The sequence below is a fragment of the Mauremys reevesii genome, linkage group 1, assembly GCF_016161935.1.
Source record: "Mauremys reevesii isolate NIE-2019 linkage group 1, ASM1616193v1, whole genome shotgun sequence".
Classification (NCBI taxonomy): domain Eukaryota; kingdom Metazoa; phylum Chordata; order Testudines; family Geoemydidae; genus Mauremys; species Mauremys reevesii.
In genome coordinates, this window is record NC_052623.1 from 114,731,997 (window position 1) to 114,747,182 (window position 15,186).

At 43.2% G+C, this 15,186-nt stretch overlaps 1 protein-coding gene across 3 annotated transcripts in view; it reads right to left on the minus strand.

Moving 5' to 3' along the window:
- Positions 1-15,186, minus strand: part of GAS6 (growth arrest specific 6) — a 71,054-nt gene that overhangs the window by 49,694 nt on the left and 6,174 nt on the right. For all 3 annotated transcript variants that reach the window (XM_039542411.1, XM_039542419.1, XM_039542403.1), the window contains exon 3: positions 617-641. In XM_039542411.1, the coding sequence (XP_039398345.1) occupies positions 617-641 (25 nt within the window). The remainder of the gene's footprint in view (positions 1-616; positions 642-15,186) is intronic.

Sequence of the window (15,186 nt, forward strand, 5' to 3'; positions counted from 1 at the left end):
GCTTTGATGTTCAGTTGAACAGTTTATAATTCTACTGTACAATATGATCATTCTACCAGATGCTACTATTGTGCTAAAAGGATATTAGTAGCTACTAAAGGCTGACCTACTAAATAGAAAAGATTTCTCTCAAATCTAAAAAGCACGTAGAGTTTTCTAAAACTGCTGATATATGTAATGTTAAATACTAAATGTTCAATGCAAATGTAAAGCAATGTGGTGGTATGACAATGATACACAGAATATAAAAAGCAATAGGTCTGAAAGCTAATACTCTTATTTAAAAATACTTTCAAAACTAAACTATTAAAAAGTGTATGCACTGTAGAAGACTGCAAACTGTTTACTCTTGATGTAAGCTACAGAAATAAATGCAACATTAAACTTTATATATATATATATATATAAAAAAATGTAAAGTGTTTGTGTATGTCATTCTATAGATATAAATAAAATATACCCACTTTAAAATCATATGAGGAGCAATTGGTTCTATTTCAGGATGGAATAGAGGATCTCTATTACATTCTTTTGGACAGACTGGCTGTCCCACGTTCCAATGTTAGGCACACATACCAGCACTGCCAAAAAAGTGAAAGTAATAACTGTAACTCACCCAAGTATTTCGGGTAAAAATAGTCCTGTGGGAGAAAGAAAAAAAGCAAAGATTTATTGGGATAATGTTAGTTTCTATTATCAATTTTATTCATTTTAACTGCTGATGCTAGTTTGATGGTCTAGCCTGGTGGCGGCACAACGGGGTCCAAACGTAGGACTCTTAACTTCTTTTGCCCTGGCCCAATGGAGACAGAAGAGAATGGAACTGATTACTTTGATCTGAAGGGGGAAGGGGAAAAAATGGTTTGTCTCAAAGAATTTTTTGACAGCTGACCTATGAAGTGGCACTGGCAGTGACTGAACAGGAAGCCACTTACCCACTATCCAAGAAGTAAAGATGCTGATCATGGCATGAGGTAGAGGAAGTAAGAGGTATCTGGGGATAAAAACCAGAGGGAAAAGTACAGAATCATTTAGTCACCCACTGCCCCCTCTTTGGAGTCACTCTGCAACAGCAGAACTCTGACATCACCTTAACCATTAGAGTAAAAGCCTAAATTTCGCCTTTGCCTCTAGAACGAGGAGCAAACTATTACTTTGAAGAGCTTCCCTTATAAAACTGCCCAGTAACGTATACAACTAATATGGGGATGCACCACAGCAGCATGGTTTAGAATCAACCCTTTTGATACCAGGGACCAGGTTGCTGCCTTCCTAAACTGCGTCAGGGAGATCTCAGGGACCGGCGCCAGTCCATGAACCAGTTATTGAGAAAAACTGGTTGAGAAGGGTCAATATATTTTTACAATGCATTTTTTTTTAATATAGGCCACAAATTGCCTTCAGAGGTCTTTGAAAAAAATGGACAAAACTCATAGCTATGGAAAAGATCTCTTTCCAATGTTACATCACCCTTAGTACTTTTACTTTAAATTGCTAGTTTAAAATATTGTTAAAACTAAGGTTAACAGGAGTTGGATGACTCAGGATAAAGTACTGACAATTTCAGGGATTTAAATTTTGTTGCTTGAGTTAAGCATACTCTTCCCCCAATGATCACGATATCCTACATATAACTGTCAGTCTTTGTGAGGCCACTTGAAAGATTTCAGTACAATTCCAGTGTCTACAGTGAGGTTGAGATGGGTTTGATGACATGTTTTGTAATTATCTTGTGTACCACAAGATCCGTTTAGGCAGCAGAATTCCCAAGATTCTGAAACTACTCTAAACTCCTATTACCACACGCATACATGCATTATACACACACTGATACGACACCCATGGACTGTCAGCTGCAATCCAATTGACCAACTAGGTCATGAAATCTAGAATAATTTTGCATTACTGTCTTCCTCTAGACGATCAAAAGCTTTTGGTGAACAAGCTCCATTTGCTGAAACACAGCCACATGATCTCATAACCTAAAATCAAAGAAGCTTCAGTAAAGACTAGTGAAAGGTGCAGCACATTTAGATTAAAAGGACATACAAGGCCAAGAATTGCACTCTCAATGGAATCACTAAAAATTTGGGTTACTAAGGACTCAGTGAGGACCTCAGAATCTTGTCCTTAGCATAACATTTAGACCAGGTTTCTTTGGTTTTCGGCTACTTTTACTGTTTTTCAGCCACAGTAAGAAATCAAAGCTTTGAAAAACATGGAGCAAAAACTGTATTTATTTTTATTTTCACACTAACAGTTTAAGTATGTCAAAGAGCACCAGGATGTGCACCTAACATACTGAGCCACAGTCAGTACTTGAATTGTAAAAGATGTATGTATCTGATAGAATGATCTGAAATTTTCTTAAATCTTTCCCCTTTGTTAACCTACAGCTGTGAAAAATGGGGATGTAGCACAACCACAGACACCAGCCCAATCAATTTACTGGCAAAAGCAAATATTTGAAGCGAATCAGAAAGAACAGAAGTGGCATGTTTCATGTACATTCATCTAAGTTGGCTGCTATTACGATTGCTGGAGCTCTGTTACAAAGAGAAGCAGGGCAGAAAAATCCACTAGCCTACTCACTTGTGATGAGTAAGACGAATATTGGGAAAGTACCATCAACTTGTTCAGAATCCAAACTTCCATTTAAAAATTATTAGCTGTTTTGGTTGCAAACATAACCTTCTAAACACAAATTCAGGGTAAACTAGTGCAATGCTAGTTTACTGAGTCTATGGACAAAACTGTGCCTCTGCTACTGCTCAGGGCTTTCCAAATAGCAACAAAATGAAACTTACCAGATGTTTGTCCCCTATAAGCTGTGGTCCAGAGACATACAGGTTAAGTAATTAATTTCAATTGAAGTCTACAATATAATTTTAAACTCTTTTCTCCCTTCCTCCAATGGCCCATTTATTTATTTTACACCAAACTCCTCCCTTATCAATAATAAAGATCAATATTGCCCCTCAGACTGCAGAGGACCTCTTTGAACGGTTCACTCTTTGTCACATATTTTAAATAAAAATGAGACCGATTATGGGTTTTAACATCATTTGCTCATGATGGTTTAACTTTTTATTTAATGGGCTTAGTTCTAAACTGTAAGAACAATGAATTAAAGTAATAACAAGAGCGGAGCTGAAAACGACTTCCCCATCCACCATGCGGAATCCGGGTGAATTTCCACTGTTGCAAGTTTCCAAAGAGCTAGAGGTTCTCTGTTTTTGGTTGGCTAAAACCAAAGGATTAACCCAAAAGGAATGCTGAATTACTTCCAATCGTTAGAACAGAAAATGACTTAATGTCAAGGTGGTATTGTTTTGCAGGAGCACTGGTTAGCACTTTGTATTATTAAAGCTTTGAAATGTTTCTAGTCTGTAGAATAATACAGTGAAACTTACCTGTTTTCTAGCATGAGCACTGAGCTCTATATCCCCATTTCATAGATTCCGATAGCCCAGACCTGAAAAGTGCTCTGAACACTCAACTCCCATGGATTTCAATGGGAGTTGAGGGCCCTGAGCTCCTTGCAGGATCAAGCCCCTACTAAATAGTCACACATATCTCAAAAAGTATGCAAAGTAAGAGTCTTCCATTCCATTTTCAGGATCTTCTAAGAATAAAAAATAATACAAAGAGAAATATTTTGTGGCTTGCTAATATATCCGTAACATTAAAAAAAAAATGTGGTGAGATGCACTCAATGCATTGTTTAGTTTTGAACTAGGTGACTTAAACATTAGTTTGTTGACATCTCACAATCCAGAAAGCTACCTAGTATCTATAGCATTAAAAGGCAACAATTTATTAGCTGATCCTTTTGTGGCCACTACAGTGGCAAAACTAACCACATAATTACAGTCAATGTTAGTTTCCAGCTAGGACTCTAAAGAATGGAATTAACACTGACATATTGTCACCCCTTTCCCCGGATTTGTTTTTACAGTAACTGTTAGAATAAAAAAAAAAAAGATATGAGGCACATGCTTTATTTACCCAAAATTATACACAAACATCTTCCAGACCATAACACAACCTCACCAGTCAGCATAACTATCCCATCCGTCAATAATATCCCACTCCAAATGAAGGGAAGGCAAGCACACTCCAGCCCTGCATGACGGAACTGTTAACCTCCATCAGAGAATGGCCTCCATCAGTGCAGGTATGAACAATTCCAAACTCTGCGTGCTCCCATCAAAACAGGCAAAATGTTAATGCCTCTTACTTGTGGCTCAATACAATGTCTCATTTTGTCTGGATCCTACTTGTCAATCAACCTACTTTTGTACCTAGGGAAGCCTCAACTTCCAAGGGTGGCTTTGCATACCCTGCAGCATCCGGCATTGCTTATGTCATCTGTAAATAAGCAGTTTACAATGTGACATGTGCCCCTGCACTGATTTAGCGCAGATCTCAGGTGGGAATGGAAAAAGGAGGAGAGGAGAAGGTCCAGGAGAGGTCTCACACGATCCAAGTCCCCTCCCCTCCAATGAAGTGGAACTATGGCATAGGGCCAGTCTCTCCAGACAGGCTCTTGCTTGCCTTCTTCCATTGAGTTCAAGAGAAAGAGACCTTTTCTTCATGGTCCAGGAGATAGACTCATTTTTAACTCAAGAGATTTAAATACTTTTTAAAAAATGAGTCTTTCAAATGTGATGAATGCAATCTCTTTTCCACTTTCTGTTTCCATCATTCCACGGTAGAAGAATTTTTATAGGTATTTGGTACTTTTACTTCAGTTTATTTTAAATCCACTGCCATGAAACTCACCTTTGGCATTACCACCCCAAAGCTAGTGAATTTACACCAGCGTCATATTTGTCCCACCCCACATATTTGGAGAAGATGGAAGAACATCAACTCAGAAAGCAGTCCTTAGGTAAGTCACAGTATATAAATAGCTCTTCTGAAAACATAACCAAGACCTTGCCTACAAGAGGGAAATTTTCCCACTGTGGCTAAAACGAAGTCTGAAATATTGGGAGCCCTAGAGTAGATTGTCTATCAATTGCCTGTGTTTTGTTTTAATGTCATATCATGTAACCCTTATCAGAGCCGGGTCTAATCAACACAGTGCTTACACACTGGTGGCAGCTGGTGAGAGTTCATCTACACTAGGGCTTCCAATGTTGTTAACACCAGCAGGTCTACTAAACAGTGTTAGCAAAAGTGGGCTGTTTTATGAACATTTTCTCAATGTAGACAGGGACACAGTCCTTCAAGCGAGACAACATCTGATTTTCTAATGTTCAACAACAACAAAAAGCAGGGGAGGGGAGAATCTTCTCAGGCCTTCTTTAGACTTCACAAACAAAGCATAAATGGACATAAAAGCCAATTTACTTTTTCTTTGCAGCTCTGCTTTAATAGCCTAGCTTTTTTTTACCCTCAGGAAACAAAATGCAGTGCAACAAAACCTGCATCAGAACACTATGCTTTCCCTAGCAGAAGGCGGGAACCATCTTATCGACCTTCATCAGGATAGGTACTCTGTAGACCCATGGAATCAGCACAATAACTTGTAATTGAATTCATTTGGTTTTCTGGTCTACTTGCAACATTTTACAATTAAGTGACAACCCCTGCACCATTTACTGTTATTCAAAACCTTACATGGATCTTGCCTTCCACTTTCTATTTATCGAGTAGGTTTTCATCTAGGATTCATAGATTCCAAAACCAAAAGGGACCATTGTGATAATCTAATCCGACTTCCTGTATAACACAGGCCACAGAACTTCCCCAAAATAATTTCCGCAACATATATTTTAGAAAAACATCCATGTGGCATAGCCTCCTGGTTTACAAATGTAATTTGCGCTTCCAAACTATGTGCTTGCATTTTTTTTGTTTTACGCTTGCAAATGACTAGCCAGTGCAAATGTAAGTCATTATATCTAGCTACAAGTCCAACTGGCTGACTTTTGCCTGCAATGATACCAGTAATCATTTGTGTCAGCAAATTATTGCACACATTTTAAGGGTGCAAATTCAGCACTATAATCCTAAAATTCCCATGCATAAAGGGAAAAGGAGGAGGTTTGCTTGAAAGCTAACAACATAATTAAATAGCACTGTGCTATAATTAATAATTTCCAAATATGTAAATTCAGCTTGAGCTAATACAGGGGTCTCAAACATGCGGCCCGCGGAGCTCTTTCCTGCGGCCCGCGGAGCTCCCCAGGGCCGCCCAGAGGGGGGGGGCAAAGGGGGCAATTTGCCCCGGGCTCCGCAGGAGCCCCCCAAGAGAAAAGCGGAGGCTCCCGCCTCCGCCCCTCTCCTGGAGCCTCGGTGCATAGAGCGCCGAGTCTCCGTCCGAGCGCCTGAGCCCCGCCCCGATCCGAGCCGCGTGGGGAGGGGGCGGGGCTGGCTCTGGGCTGGCGCTGCGCTCAGCGTGGAGCTCCCAGCCCGCCCCTCACCACGCGGCTCTGAGCGGACAGCTCAGGCCTCGCGAGACGCGCTTCGGGTAAGGGGAGAAGTGGGAGCCGCCGGGGCCTGGGCCGGGCCGTGGGGAAGGAAGCGAGACCCGCCGGGGCGGGCCGGGCCGTGGGGAAGGAGCGAGACCCGCCGGGCCAGGGGTGGGAAGGAAGTGAGACCCGCGGGGCGGGCCGGGGTGGGAAGCGGGACCAGCCGGGGTGGGGAAAAGAGGGACCCGCCGCCGCCGAAGCGCAGCCCGGTCTTCGGCGGTGGGGGGCCCCTTCTGTTCCGGGACCCGCCGCCTAAGTGCCCCACCGCCAAGCCACCAAACAGCTGTTGGTGGCGCTTAGCACTTTCCAGGAGGGAGGGGGGAGGAGCGGGGAGCCGCGCGCTTAGGGGAGGAGGTGGAGAAGAGACAGGGCAGGGGCGGGGCCTCATGGAAGGGGTGGATTGGGGGTGGGGCCAGGGGCAGCAAGGGGGCGTGTCAGTGATGCGGCCCTCGGGCCAATGCACTAGTCCTCATGCGGCCCTCGGGGTCATTTGAGTTTGAGACCCCTGAGCTAATACCTTGTTGAGTGCCCAAGCCTGCTTTCTCATAAATGGCTTGTCAGCTCAGTCATGGATTATGGTCACAAAGGGCTCAGCCCTGGAAAGCGCTGAGCCTCTACAGCAAGCTGCTGAGCCTTATTAACTCCTATTAACTTCAGTAGGAGTTGAGGATATTCAGAAATTCGTGAGGTATTCTGCATATTGCAGAATCAGGCCCATAAATAGTTCACAGCTTTTCTCTGTGTAATTTTTGACCAAACAACACTTCACAGGACCTAGCAAGTGAGCTCAACACCCAACTAGAGTTTCGATCCATCTTCAGTACTGCCACCACAACACAAACTTGTATCTTCTTTGGGTGGCACTTGGGCACAGTGCCTGTTAAATGCCCATTCCACATTGCACAGCTATCCCATAGCACAAATAGTATGACTATCCCCAGGGCTGGTGCAACCACTAGGCGAACTAGGAAGTCGCCTAGTGCAGCAAGTGGTTGGGGGCACCCAGGGCCGTCCTCAGGCATAGGCAGCTGGGTTGGGCACCTGAAAATTTGGGGCACCACTGGGTCTTAGTGTCCACCCTACCGGTTTTCCTATCCCTGTTCTGTCCCTTCCGCAGGCTCTGAGTCTTCCTGGGAAGGGGATCTAGTAGTTAAAAGAGAAAAAGTCTCCAGCCTGCCAGACTATTAGCACAACACTGAAACTGTTAAAGAGCCATTTAAGGGGTAATGAAGACATTTAACAGGCATTTGCCAGCCCCCAGGTATCTACTGTCAGTTTCTGAGGGTATGGTTACACTTGCAAGTTGCAGCACTGGTGGAGGCTTTCCAGCGCTGCAATTAGTAAGTGTCCACACCTGCAAGGCACTTCCAGCGCTGCAACTCCCTGGCTGCAGCGCTGGCCGTACACCTCACTCAGCATGGGGAATAAGGATTGCAACGCTGGTGATCCAACGCTGGTCATCAAGTGTGGCCACACACCAGCGCTGTTATTGGCCTCCAGGGTATAAGGATGTATCCCAGAATGCTTTTAACTAAATTACTCCCTTTGTTTTGTTATGCAGCCTCTCTTTGTTTTGTTGTGAACTCCTGTTGCTACCGGAGCTGCTCTACCAGAGCTGCTCATGCTGTGATCAATCTGTATCCTCCTCCCTGCGTGATTCACAGGGGTTGAGGGTTTGCTTTTTGCTTGACCAGCAGCGAGAAAGCGAGTCGGCAGCTGCTTATCTGGTCTGCAGGCTTTTGCAGTTAAAGAATAAGGGGTTGGGTTTTGTTGTCAACTCGGAGCTCCGGGCTCCGTGCACCCGGAGCTGCTTCAAACACAGCTCCTGTTTGCTGTCATCAATCCGTAACTACTGTCAACAATGAAATGTGAATGAGACAGGCAGGGGGTTATCTCAAGGGTTGAGTGTTTGCTTTGCTTGAGAGAAACAGGGGGTGGGGGTAGAGGGGGGAAAGGGAGTATGCTGGATGCAGGCTGTTTGCAGTGAAGGGTGGGGGAAAGTTTTTTTGATTTTTTGCAGTGTCGGTTCCAAAATCCTCCTCTCCCCCCCCCCCGTCACTGCCCCACACCCCCCTTTGAAAAGCACGTTGTTGCCACCACTTGATGCTGGATAGCTGCCCCATAAGTCATCACTCCCAACAGCGCTGCAAATGCTGCAAATGTGGCCACACACCAGCGCTGGCCCTGCACAGCTGGACGACCAGCGCCGCAACTACCAGCGCTGCAGATTTGTAAGTGTAGCCATACCCTGAATGTATTTACTCAGAACATGTCAGTCTAAAGGACCTTAGGTTTAAAATTTGTTTTAAAATATGTTTCATTGGTGAGTTGGTGAAGATTTTAAAAATCACATCTCTAAAAAATCCTTGCATAGATTTTTAGATGCACAATCATCTTTAGCCTTAAATGCTTGGATCTTCAGATATATGTTTTTTCAAATAAATTCTTCAAAAGACCACTCTTATGTAAAATACACATTTTATTACTATAGTAAACACACACACACACAAAAACCAACAAAAAACAAAAAACAAAAAAAAACTTACTTCCAAAGTCTTCCTGTCCTTTCTGCCATCCATTTCTCCCTTCACCCTCTCCCCCCTTTGAAGGAAGCAACAGCCCTTTGCTTCCAGATAGCTGAACAAAGTTTCCCTTTCTTTACTTCTGACTATCTGATGAACTAGTTTTAAGCAAAATCAATACCTTAGTAAGATATAAAATCCTTTGTTATGCCTAAAATCTTTGGAAACATTTTTTAAAGTTGGTGAAATTTCATAAACATGTCTATTGTTATGGAGATCATACAGTAAATTATTGTTCCCTTTTTCTAAAAGCAGTGAACATTGTTATGAACACACTAAACCTCTGACTGATTAATTTAAAATAATGTCTGTTTCAGTGAGTTAAATATGTAGTAATCTGGAATGATTACTTTATGAAGGTGTAAGAGTACATTTAAAATATAAAATCAGCTTAGAAATACTGATTAAGAAAATGTAAAACAGAAGAGATGCATCATGTATTCCATAATATTTAATGTTGTATTCAGCAAGACAGCTGACTCACCCTTACTACAAAGGGTTTGCAAATAAATGTCTGAAACTTCAGGGCACATCAAAAAACCTGTGACTAACATTTTTTATTCCCAAGTTTAGTGCTTTTAATTAGGTACCTTCTGCATGTCCATTTTGCGTGAGGGAGAGGGTACAGGGGTCTCTGTGGGGAACTGTGACTCTCTACCACCGTGAGGCGGGCCGGGTGTCTTGTTATTCTTTCTGCATTGTCCCTCCACCCCCACTCGGCAGCAAGCTCAGGCTGCCGTCAGGCATAGGGGCACCAGTTTAATAATACTGCATAGGGCCCCATAAATCCTAAAGACAGCCCTGGGGGCGCCAAAAAGCGGTGCCCTGGCTCGGCAGGGAGGAGCCGCCTTCCAGAGGCACCGGAGAGCCAGAGCATTGGCTTGCGGGGGCGGTGAGCCCCAGCCATGGAGGAGCCGGTGCGGCGCAGGGGGGCAGGAGCCCTGCAAAGGCGGTGGCGCTGCTAGCAGGGAGCAGCCGTGCCCCACGCCCCTCCTGCCCAGCCTGTAGCCTGGCTCCCCCCCGGGGGGCTCCTGCAGGCTGCAGCAGATGCATGTGGGCAGAAGCCCCCATGCGCCCCCCAGCTCATCCGTCGCCACACTCGGGTTCTGCGGCTCCTGGGCATGTGAGCCGCCACCAGGGCGCAGGGCCCTGAGCCTGCTCTGGGAGGGGCAGCGGCAGCAGCAGGGAGCCGCAGAGCCCAAGCGTGGCGAGGGGGGAGTCGGGGGGGTGCACGAGGACCTCTGCCCCCATGTATCTGCTGCGGGAGCCCCCAGAAGGCAGCTCCTCCCTGCCGAGCTGCTGCAGCGACCCAAGCCCGGCAAAGCCAGTGAGTGGACTCTGGGCAGGGGCCACCAGGGTGGGGTGGGGAGGGCTCATGGGGGTGGGGGGAGAGGCGCTGTGCACCCTCCAGGGGAGTTCAGGGGCGGGGAGGGGGGAACTTGGTCTGGGGAGCAGCCCCTGGGCACGGCTGGCCCCTGGGGTCTATAAAGGCTCGTTGGGATTTGCCCCTCAATGAACCAATGTTACCGGGGGGGGGGGGGGGAGGGCAAGGTGGAAGTTTCACTTAGGGCACAAAATATCCTTGCACCAGCCCTGACTGTCCCTTCCACTGAGTTGCTGATTTTGCCCAATAAACCACTGACCTTTACTATAACATACATTTAAGAAAAGGATTTCTAGCACCAGCAGTTGTGTTTCTATTATAAAGGGAATACAAGGTGTCACTAAAGAACCAGAGAAGCTGGAAGCCAAAGCTTAAAACATCTTTTCTTTCACCGAGACACAGGACTGTTTCCAAACAGCATACTCTTGAGCGCCAGTCAAGGATTTTTGTGGTCAAAAATTAAAATAAAAAATAAAACCATAAAACCAAGTTTGCATGAATTAAAGAAAATAATATCAAGACAGTAACAAATGGAAAGAAAAGAAAGAAACAGCCACATGGCTCATTGTTGAACAGAAGGCAAACAGCAAACAATGAGGGTTTTGACTGGCAGCCTGAGACCATTCTTGATTGGGAAATAATTATTTGAAATGGATTAGAATGATCCTCCTGTCCAAATGCTAGGATATTTGTTAATGATTTTGGATTACAGTCTGTCTCCACTGGGTTGGTTATAAACTATGTTAATCTAGTCCAGTTTTTAAATTACTCATGCCATGAGGATTCCTCTATCACTTCCATGGGGAGTCCACCTATCTTCCACTGGTACCATATTTTTCCTCAGCTATAATAACCTGCAATTTTAGAAGGATGAATTTAATTTGTTCTCCAGTGTCTATTTACCTAACCTCTTTACAAATCATCCCTAATACCGCATTGCATCCTCTTTAGTTGCAACACATCCCAATGTGTATTATTTGTAAATTTAACTAATCTATTGTTTATCCCTCTTTGGATCATTAATAATGACGTTAAAAAAGACACTGGACATAACTATCCCTGGTGTAATCAAAAAGGACATCTCCCCTCAACTTGATACATTACCATTTATCGTTACTCTTTGGGATCATTCAGTCATACTTCAAACAGAATGACCAGGCACATATCCCATCCATTCTGAATTAAATGTTCAAGTCAGGTCTCAGAGAACACGGTATTAAATCTTTTACACTACATCTATCACATTCCCTTAGTCTATTGATTTTATTCCACTGTTGTATATGGTGGTGGTGTAGCTGTGTGGGTCCCAAAATATTTGAACGATAAGGAAGGTGAGTTAATATCTTTTATTGTTTTGCTCTTATTTCAATTATTTACACATAGAGTTTTTTAATTTAAACCTTCATTACCGCAGAACCTGAGCACTTCACCACATGAATAGACTCAGGCTGTGTCTACACTACAGGCCTTACAGCGGAACAGCTGTACCGCCGCAGCGGCACTGCTGTAAGGTCTCCCATGTAGCCGCTCTTTGCCAACAGGAGAGAGCTCTCCTGTTGGCATCATTAAACCGCCCCCAACGAGTGGCAGTAGCTATGTCAGCAGAAACGCGTCTCCCGCTGACATAGCAGTTCCCACACCGGTGCTTCTGTTGGTGAAACTTGTGTCAGTTAGGGGGGTGTTTTTCACACCCTGACCAACAAAAGTTTTACCAACAGAAGTACTAATGTAGACATACCCTTAGTCTCAGAGCAGACAGACAACTGAGGAATAGGAAAGTTCAGCAACATGCCCAAGGTCACACTGGAAGTCTGTGGTGGAGCCAAGAATTAAACCTAGATCTCCTGGGTCCCAGTCCAGCCTCTCAATGACAAAGCCATCCTTCTTTCCCCATTCAATGCTGATGAACTGTTCTGGAACTCACTGAAACACTCTTCCAGGAGTAAATCTGATGCGTGCTGTCCTGAAAAGCACCACCACCAGGTGTCATTCAGCCCAGTTGCATCCTCCCATTCATTTCTCCCTCCTTCTCTTCAGCTAGGTTCTCTTTGTCCTACACTGGCAGGCAGCACAAGGCGCCTTAGTGTGGGCAGGACACCAAGACCTGCTCTTTTTCCTCAGCTTCACAAGCCTCTCCCTCTTTGGGTTTCACTGTTTATAATCAAGGAAACAGAAAAAAGGAACCTCACTAACAGGGATGTTGCTGAAGCAGAGAGCCTAGGGAATAGACTGCCACAGTAAAACAGCCATGAAGGGAGCAGACAGGGAGGAGGAGGAGAGATCTGTTCAATAACTTCCACCAGATATGAGAGAAAAAGAGTGATGTAAGGAGATGATGAATCCTGGTTTCAAGTGGCTTGGAATATTGTCACTTAATATTTGTTCAATTATCTTACTAGGGTTTGAAACTGGGTGTGTTGGATGATAGTTACCAGGATTACATTTTTCCATTTTAAAGGAGAACAGTATCACATTTTCTGGTTTCCTTCCAATCCTCTGGTGCTTCACAGGTTCTTCATCACTATTTAAAAGTAACTGTCAATGGTTCATTAAGTTCACTTAAGACCCTGGAAAGCACAAACTGTAACTGCCAATTTGTACATATTCAATGTTTCCAGTGTAATCCTTTACCTGATTTTCATCAACAGATGTACTGTCTGCCTTAATTCCCAATAGTCCAATTCCCCTTTTCTTTATTTAAAAAGAAAGCTGTTCTGCCATTTTAGAATCATAATTGATTTTGTTTCCCCTGACTTCTTAAAGAGCCTGTTTTCTCTCTGGTATTTATTCCTTACTCTCCCCTTCAACCCCCAATATCATTATAAAAGTTCATTGTATCCTTAGAATTCTTTGGCTCACACTATCACACTAATTCATTCTGATTTTCCTGTGCTGCTTCCTTTGCTCCAACCCTGTATAATCCCACTCCCCCACAATTCTCTATTTTAAGTTTCCTTTTTCCATCATATATATGAACAGTCTCTCATAGCCCCATACTAGGCGCTTCTAGTTTCTCATGTTTTTCCTCACAGAGGAACTGTGGTCCATTGTGTGTTAGTTATGATGTGTTTCAGGATTCCCAGCTTTTTTCCACACTTGCGAAAGTGGACACAGCTCAAACAGGCACAACTCCAGTAGAGTCAGTGGCAAATTTGGCTCATCTCTTCCAGTACAGTTTCCTGCTGCACTGGGTTCACAACATTTCTTAATTTCCCCAAAATTTCCTTTTTTGAAATCTATAAATCTCATACAGTTGTGTCTGGGATTCCATTCTGTAGTATACTTACCTTAGGTCATTAGATCAAAACTCTCCTCTAATTCTCATGCATCATGCATCCAACGAAGTGGGTATTCACCCACGAAAGCTCATGCTCCAAAACTTCTGTTAGTCCATAAGGTGCCACAGGACTCTCTGCTGCTTTCTCTAATTCTCACACTCTCTTGGGTACATTTAGCATTAGCATAAACAAATACCACTCTAATGACTTTAACTGAGCTGCCCCCCTTTATGCCAGCCGTAATTTGGCCCTTCATTTACAATGTAGCAAAATACTTTAAGAATATAAAATGTTAAAAAAAGATTTTCTAGAACAAATCTTGCAAGATTTTGCCTTGACTGAGATAATATTCTATAAAGGGATGAGGACTTCTAGGCTGAAAGATAATATAAATATTATTCATGTCTAGACTACATATAGCCACTAACAGAACCTGAAGACATTTTACACCTCTTAGCTCCCCTTCCCTCCTTTCACCATTACATTTCTTCCTACTTTTCTAATGTGATATTAATATTTAGATATCTATATTTACATCTCTATTATTAGAAGTGTGACCTAAATATTTCTACTGCCAACATCCTTCCTAGAAGAGGGGAGTAAAGTTTCAGAAACTGTAGTCTATGTTTGTAACTTAACTGTGTTGTATTGTACACATCATGTGATGGGACAATAACAAACATTCATACTTAACAAGACCACTCAATTGAACTATACAGCTGACCTTTACTATACACTGGCCATTGCTCCTGCTTCATAAATACAAATTCTTGGTAAACTCAGCTGAACACAAAGAATGTGGAGGGTTTTTTAAAAATATGACAAGAGGCACCCACTGTGACTCATACTTTTCCTAGAAGAGTTAAATTGTCTATGTCCTTGCAAGTCTTCATGTGTCCACTCTATAGCTAAAATCATAACTGAAACCATGCTTAGATCCAGTCTGTCTGGTACTATATATATATATATATATATATATATATATATATATATATAGTGCTCTCTGATGCTAGACATCTATCCTGAAGGCAGAAATTTAGAACAACAATGCCAAATTTGCATCCATGTCAAAAAATTCTGCATGGAGAAAAAAATCAGAAGACAAAAAAGACAACTCATGCTTTCTTATCTCAGATACCATTTTTTGTTTTCAATCACTAGAAGTAACCATTAGGCAATCAGTGAATTATGCTACATACCTTGTGTAACTATACCAGTTCTCTTGTCTACATCTCTGCCAAAACAGAAGTGCCAAAGGCTGTAAAGATGTGAACCCTTTGATACACAGTGGGACTTATCCATACGTATCTTGGGAAGTCAGTTGCCCACCCTGCACAGAAATGTATATTAACTGGTTTTCCATGTTACATTAAATGTGCACAGTAAACACAGAGGGCTAGATCCTTAGCTGGTGTAAACTGACATAGCTCCATTGATTTCAACAGAGCTGAAGTCATTTA